The sequence below is a fragment of the Leptonotus elevatus genome, chromosome 14, assembly GCF_054856555.1.
Source record: "Leptonotus elevatus isolate MCC_2025b chromosome 14, RoL_Lele_1.0, whole genome shotgun sequence".
Classification (NCBI taxonomy): Eukaryota; Metazoa; Chordata; class Actinopteri; order Syngnathiformes; family Syngnathidae; genus Leptonotus; species Leptonotus elevatus.
The window spans coordinates 17,852,300-17,859,867 of NC_141252.1; the positions used below are offsets into that span (position 1 = coordinate 17,852,300).

The 7,568-nt window shown below is 42.7% G+C and overlaps 1 protein-coding gene across 1 annotated transcript; it reads left to right on the plus strand.

Moving 5' to 3' along the window:
• Positions 1–1,326: 1,326 nt before the first annotated feature.
• On the plus strand, positions 1,327–4,606 carry LOC147163218 (uncharacterized). The gene is made up of 5 exons (XM_086095021.1): positions 1,327–2,466; positions 2,544–2,594; positions 2,680–2,730; positions 2,803–2,835; positions 2,919–4,606. Exons 1-5 carry the CDS (start codon positions 2,383–2,385, stop codon positions 3,012–3,014), a joined length of 315 nt encoding a protein of 104 aa, XP_085951147.1. The 5' UTR covers positions 1,327–2,382; the 3' UTR covers positions 3,015–4,606.
• The last annotated feature ends 2,962 nt before the right edge of the window (positions 4,607–7,568 follow it).

Genomic DNA, 7,568 nt, shown 5'->3' on the forward strand with positions numbered 1-7,568 from the left:
CAGACCTTGAACATTCACAGCAGCTAGGGATACTTCTACCCAGAGTGCTCCGTGGCGGTCCAAAAGGTTAGCACAGTGGGGCGACTCCACACCTAGCGGTTCTCTACCTCCGCTTCTGAGCCCTCGCCGCGCAAGCAAAGTGACATTATCTGACAATGAGCGGCCTAGCTCAGATGACACCGGAGATGAAAATCCCCCAGGCCTCCCCGAGTAGAGAGAAAGTAAAGCTCTCCCACCCTCCACCGAAGGAGTGGGTGGAGATGCACCAGCTGAAGGGAACTTTGGGCCCGGATCAGCCGGTGATGGAGGAGTCAGCCCTCCCCTTGCCCAGACAGCCCAGGAGTAAACAAGTCAAAGTGACAGTGTTCCTTTCCCTTGACTTGAACTGCAAGAATATCAGCCTGACCGTGCTGACCTTGCTACGAACCCTGTTGGCCTTAGCATATATGACCCTTAGTTTAGTGCAAAGTATGGAACATAGGGTAGTGCTACTACACCAGGCTGCAGGATTGGTTGTTGCAGCACAGGGAGCTTTAGACAATGACTCTGTTGTTGACCTGACGTATGTAAACACACCCGCAAACCATCATACTCTGACTGTAGGACCGACCCATGACAAGTTTGTCCTTTTGATACCAGTAAAAAAACATGTTACTAATTTTGGGCTAAGGGGGAGAGAACAGTCATCATAGATACCAAAAAAAGGGCACGAAATGGCAAGGGGCCAGTTGTACGGGAATAGATACCATTTGGATAAAAAAAAAAAGGGCTAACACTACCCTCTAGTGGGCAAAAGCATATACTGTTAGGTTTTAGCGAATAGTATCACGTGACGACACTTTATTTTACCAATAAGAACTGAGCATGAAGTAGGCGGTCTGGTTGTTAACCTATCAGGGAAAAGTATTGCCAGATTTTGATTCCTTTGCGCAAACGAATGGTCTCAGTGTGCCTTTGTCAATAAAAGTCCACACTTGTGTTCAACCTGACTTGGGGACTCCTGCCTGTTTCCGGTCTACCTGTTTATTAATTTCAACGCCTAAAAGGGACCTGGTGCACCTGCCTGGCCGACAGGTGAGCTGCGGTCAACCTCTAGCATCGGCCTTGCGGCCGCCCCGTGGGTTAGAAAGGGACCCCCGGTTTCCGTTGATGGGCCGAGGTATACAACAACATCCAGCAGCGAATGGGAAACCCAGTGAGGAAATTAATCCAGGAAATAGAGACAATATGTAACAGCACCTATTCAATGTTGGAGCGTCAGCTGGAGCAGTGTGAAGCAGTGGCAGCAGCCTTGGCCTGCTTGAACACGTCCTTAACACACTTAAACAGTGCTGACAATGAAACAGTGAGTGTCTTCAGATTCTTGCTGTGTTTAACTGTGGAACTGTCCTCTGAAAAGAGGGGTTTTTCCTGTAAAAAACACCCTTAGTGAGACAACTTAACTGCAATATTCTAGAACAGCGTGAGAGGTTGAGCCGTGTCAACTATGCTGGATCCTCGATTCAAAGTTGTGGCATTTGGATCTCCAGAAAATGCTGACAAAGCTGTGAAGGTTTTGATAGCAGAGTGTTGTGCTGTTGCTCGAGCAGCCTCTCAAGAACAAGCCATCCCTTGTGAGCCCTCAACATCAACCGCACCAGCGCTACAGGCCACTGAGCACAAAGAGGAGAGCCTGTAGGATGGTTTCGGTGACCTGGTAGGGGAGAGTGCCACTGCTGATACTACTGTTGAGGTATAGTTCACCCCCAGACACATGCCATGCGAACAGTGTTTGGATGAAGTTATAATTATTGGTCATTAACTCTTTGACTGCCATAAACGTTATAAAACGTTTAGCATAAACCTAGGGAAGGGCGCCGAGGACGTTAAAAGACGTCCCCTATGTTTATTTTATTTTATTTTGAAAACGGGTGCAGGAAAGCCTTGGGCAGCTGTGCTGAAAGTATCAGGCAGATCAAGTAAGTTTAATGACTCGTTTTGGCCTCTAGATGGCAGCGATGACTCTCCTTGCACTTTGGGTGTGCCGCCCACCGTGGGCGTCGGTATAAAAGGTGAGGCGGAGCTAGAGTGGAGTGGAGAGGAAAATGGAGAAAGCAAAAAACATGGAGGAAAAGCAAGCAAAAATGACGACCGGTGGAAAGCAGCTCACGCTTGATCGGTATTTTCAAAAAGAAACCAGTGCTAAATTGAATGTTGGTGGCGATGATGATGATGATGGCGACAACGAGGTTGACGCCGAAGTTGCGGCTTTGACGCGACGTCTTCGGCCACGTCTTAAAGCGACGCCGGTTAGCGGTGCTAACGCTGGAAAACGTGGTGCACGTCCAAGTACTTCTGCAAACGCGGACGTTGATTCGGACGACGAAGAGTACCCCGAGTCGGATGGCTATTCTTCGGAGGAGTGGGTACAGTCGGATCTTCGAGAAAGTGATTCGGACAGCATTTCATCCGCAGAAGACTGTGAAGGTAAGCGCAAACTTGCTATGAGATACTTTTCCGGCACGCTGCTAGCACCTCATGTAACGTGAATGTACAATTCATAGATCGTGGATCGTGCTCACAGCCACAACCTACAGTTTCCACGACAAAGAGAGGTATAAAAAACGTGTTTTCAATACACTGCAACAACAAAAGAAAACGGTCTTTCGATATGATTGTAATTGTATATATTTATTTCAGCTGCAGCTCGTCGGGCTCAAGGTGACGCGTCTCACCGTGAGCAGAATAAAGGTAAAAAAAAAATGATTCTCCAACTCAGCACGAGTAAAATATTTGATGGTAAATGTCTTCTATAATTTACAGAATGTGCATCAACCAGTGAATCCAAGAAAAAAGGTAAACATATATATTTATATATATATATTGCTTCACACTGATCTAAAATAAATATTATATGATATTGAAATGTATATTTGCAGATCCCAAAAGTTCTGGCTGGCATGAAACAGGCTGGCAGCCAAACACATTCCTGTTTACTGAAACTCCAGGACCAATGGGTGCCGCAGCAGAGCTAAATTCAACCCTGCCAGCTGACTTCCTGCAACTATTCCTCTCAAATGAACTTCTCCAGCACATTGCTGATCAAACAAATTTATATGCACGTCAATCCATGCAGAAGCAGACTGAAAGTCTGCCACACTGCAGGAGTCGTGCTTGGAAGCCAGTGTCTGTATTTGAATTGAAAACATTTTTTGCACTCCAATTTCTTACTGGGTATATAAAAAAGCCCAGTATAGAAATGTATTGGACTCAGGATGAAATTGAAACCACACCATTTTTTAGTCGCGCGATGCCTCGAAACCGCTTCCAGCTTATCTGGAGTTACCTACATTTTAACAATAATGAGAGACATAGTTCAGATGACAAATTATTTAAAATCCGCCCTGTGTTCAACCATATTGTAAATAAATTTAAAGAACTGTTCCAACCCGGTAGGAATGTATGTATTGATGAGGGAATGATGAATTTTCAGGGCCGTCTATCGTTTAAAGTTTACAACCCCCAAAAACCAATCAAATATGGAATTAAGTCATACATCCTGTGTGACTCCCAAACAGGATATTGTTTTAATATGCAACCTTATGTTGGTACTAGTTGTTCTCTGCCGGATACCGTGTTTAATTTGCTAGATCGTCTGCCAGGAAATGGGTACACGCTCTTTATGGACAATTTTTATAATTCAATTGGGTTGTGTGAACGTCTCCTGGCAGCACGTACAAATGTTTGTGGAACACTGAGAAAAAATAGGGGTGAACCAAATGAGATCACTTCTCTTACAAACACTGGCCTTGGGGTGGGGGGGAAATTGGTGAGACACAACACAAATGTGTTGGTTGTGGCATGGCAGGACAAGCGTTTGTTGAGGATGGTGACTACTTTTCACAAAGATGAAATGCGGACAGTTGATGTGTGGCGGAAGGCACTAAAAAAAAGAGTGCCTTTCCCGAAACCTCTATGTGTTTTGGACTACAATTCCACAATGAATGGCGTGGATAAGATGGATCAAAACATTTCTTATCACCCATTCACGAGGAAGACATTGAAATGGCACAAAAAATTTGTTGCCTATCTGTTTCAAATATGTTTGTTCAATGCCTTCATCCTGTACAAAGCTAAACATCCTGGCAAATGTCAGCATTTTTTGGAGTTTATCCAGCAGGTGGTGAGAGGGTGGCTCTTACCACAGGACCAGGAGGAGGACATTGCTACAAACATACAAACAGAAGGACATGAGGAAGCCAGACAGAACACCAGGTCACCATATAACGATCCTGAAAGTCGACTTGATGGCAACATGGCAAAACACACACTGCAATACATACCTGCTACCCCCCGGAAAAAAAAGCCAGCAAGAAAGTGTAGGGTCTGCACTCGAAGGGGCATTCGCAGCGAAACAAATCTGTGGTGCAAATCCTGCTGCGTCCCCTTGCACCCAGGGCAATGTTACACTATATACCACACCAAAAAAAAACTTGTGTAGTTGAAACATCCACAGAATTGTAAATAGAAACACATGCACACACCACACATGTACAGTTGCACAGTTGCACACGTTTGTTGTATTACACTGTTGAATGTTGAATGTAAATAAACTGTTATTTTGCTATCAAAAAACACTTTTTCATTCTTGGTGGTAGTGTTTTATAGAAGTAAAGCACTATTTAGGTGTTTGTGGCATCATTCATGGACAAAAAGAAGTGTAAAATTCACTAGAATGCATGAAATAATATCGTTTCACTAAAAGCTTGATTTCTCTGTATTTTGGTCCAAAACAGGCGAAATTGGGTCAAACTAACCATTTTCTATTGTTGATTACTAAAGAACGGAATAAGGTAGAAACAAACTTTTTTTTTCTGATGAAAGATGAAAGTCCAATCTTTCATTTGGTAGTACGTGTGTTTCCATAGTCCAAACAGAACATTTTCTGTGGACCTTGAAAGATCAGTCAAAATGCTTAAATCGGCTGGCACTGGCGGCATCCCTTTTCTGAAAACGTCTGGCAGTCAAAGAGTTAATATTTATGATGTAACTGATGATTTATGTAACTTAACTCTCTAGGTTCAGCGCTATCTCTCAGTGCCATATCTAGCAAGGAGAGAGGTTCCATTGGACTATTGGAACCGTCATGCAGCCGTGTTCCCTCACCTATTTGAGTTGGCCAAGATGTGCCTCCCCATTCCAGCCACATCTGTCCCTTGTGAGAGAATCTTCTCGAAAGCAGGAGAAATTTTAAACAAGAGAAGAAACCATCTCGGTCCAAGTACTGTTGAACAAATAGTTTTTCTTAATAAAAATACATGAATGTACACAAGCACTGATGTCTACATTCTGCACAAGCACACAAAAAATAGCAAATCCACTCTACATAACATACTTTTGATTAAATGTGATATTCCAACCAGTAACAATAGAGTACTAAATGTAATGTAGGTCTTGACAGGGGCATGTAAGTCATCAAGTGTTATTGAGAAATCGTGATCCATTTCAAAATCAAAATTAAACAATAACAATCAACAGCAAACAGCTTGTGTTTTGGGGAAAGCTAATGTGATGGTTCCTTAAAGTTTGGTGTCGCCAGGAAGCATCGGTAAGAATGCACGGAGATTATTCAGTTTCCTTTTATTAAGAGTCAAAACTCTTTGTGTGTGTGTGGTTCTGTAACACAAATAAAAATAAAGACATATTAGTACACAATTATTTTTGTAATGTAAACAAATAAACAAGAACGCCTCAGCCGAAAATAGCTTGTAAAAATATAAATGAACTCAGTATGACTAGCCCATCCGCACGCTAGCACTTATTAGCATATGAAACAATGGTCAAACGGCCCACAACACTCTTCTACTAAACTACACGAATCATGTATTAACCATTATATTGGACTATTAACACAATACTTACTTATTTACTTATTTACACTCTATTTATGGCGTACACTGACCCAACTGCAATGTCTGCACATCAACACTTAACAAGCGATCAACCAAACCCAGCCAACTTCTGATTGGCCACAGCGACTGTCAATCACGCGGTAAAGTCAAGACAGGCCACGTCCTTCGTCACAGCTCCTTTGTATTTCTGTAAAGATTTGGGGGTGGTTATTCACCTTATATTATGTTTCACTCACATGGCGTCCATTGATATTATATGCTAATTGCGAAATATGTAAATTAGGTGCTGACAGCCAATAGCTTCTCTCCTAGGGAGTTGGCCAAACTGCTCTAGTGTTTGAATGTGATATTTTACAACTGACCACTCGATGTCCTTATGGAGAGCTGCTTCCAAAAGATCGAATATTTTTATGAATCAATTGTTCCAAATGATTTGATCGTTTCAGTGTTCCATTCCTGCCATCCCTACCAGGAACAAGTGGCAAACAAGAAAACAACAAATTCCATAATCCAAAATAAAACAAAAGTAAGCAAGAGGATGGCAAGATGAGGGGTAACAACAAGACGTGACAGCTGTGTACATCAGACAATGGACAGACAAGGACTGACAGGAAACAGGAGGCTAAGGCCCCGTCCACACGCAGCATCTTTAGCTTGCTTTTGCAGCAAAATGTTTTGCTTCTTTATTCCCACGTTTAACAAGTGGTGTTGTACTTGAATCACGAGCAATAGTCACTTCTCCTGCGTTCGTCCTTTTCATGTTGTTTCGATACATACAAAGCAATGTTTTTTCTTTAGATTGCAATAAAGTTAGAAAAAAAAGGTGTTAGTCTTCTTCGCTGATTTTTCTTCTACGCTTTCCGTTAATTCCCTGCGGGCATATACATTACAGGGCATATACATTACAGACGTTAAATGTCCTCAGCGTCTTCTTTTGGACACACACAAGTCTTGAAAAGCTGCGTGTATGAGATTTGTTTGTGAAACGAAGCTTTGCTTCCGTCTGGACGGGGCCTATAAATACACAAACACTGATTGACATAAGACACACCTGGGCAAGACACAAGTGGCTGAGGGCACTGATTCGTTGACACATGAGGAAGAACAGGCAAACACAGGTGGACATGACAATTTGACAAGACAAGGGAGACACACAAGGAAAACAAAACAAAAACACGGATCATGACTAACTAGAGACTTGAAGACAAAATCTAACAAAAACCAAACTAAACCCAACCCAAACCATGACAGTTATTGTTTATTAATGGGGGTTTTAGGCCCCGTCCACATGAAAGCCAGTTTCAATGTCGTCTCACAAGTTTTTTACCGTTTAGGCCGTTCTGTCAACAACAATGGCGGATAGCCGTGTCGTAGTCGTTTTGAGCAGCCTCTTTAGCTTGCTTATACTTTTGCAGCAAAATATTTTGCTTCTTTATTCCCATGTTCAACAAGCGGTGTTGTACTTGAATCACCTGCCATTGTCACTTCTCCTGTGTTCGTCGTCTTCATGTTGTTTCGATACATGCAAAGCCATGTTTGTTCTGTAAATTGCAATAAAGTTAGTTTGTCTTCTTTGCTGATTCTTCTTCTACGCTTTCCGTTAACTCCCTGTGGCTGCGCTGCATCACCACTCCAGACTTGGCATATATATTACAGCCATTAAACGTCCTCAGCGTC

What these genes read in the sequence shown, in the direction of transcription:
- LOC147163218 (XM_086095021.1), top strand. Translation starts at nt 2,383, where the DNA reads ATGGCTATTCTTCGGAGGAGTGGGTACAGTCGGATCTTCGAGAAAGTG. An exon ending in AGTTTCCACGACAAAGAGAG is followed by an intron (nt 2,595 to 2,679) that starts GTATAAAAAACG and finishes TATTTATTTCAG; the next exon opens with CTGCAGCTCGTCGGGCTCAA. An exon ending in TCACCGTGAGCAGAATAAAG is followed by an intron (nt 2,731 to 2,802) that starts GTAAAAAAAAAA and finishes TATAATTTACAG; the next exon opens with AATGTGCATCAACCAGTGAA.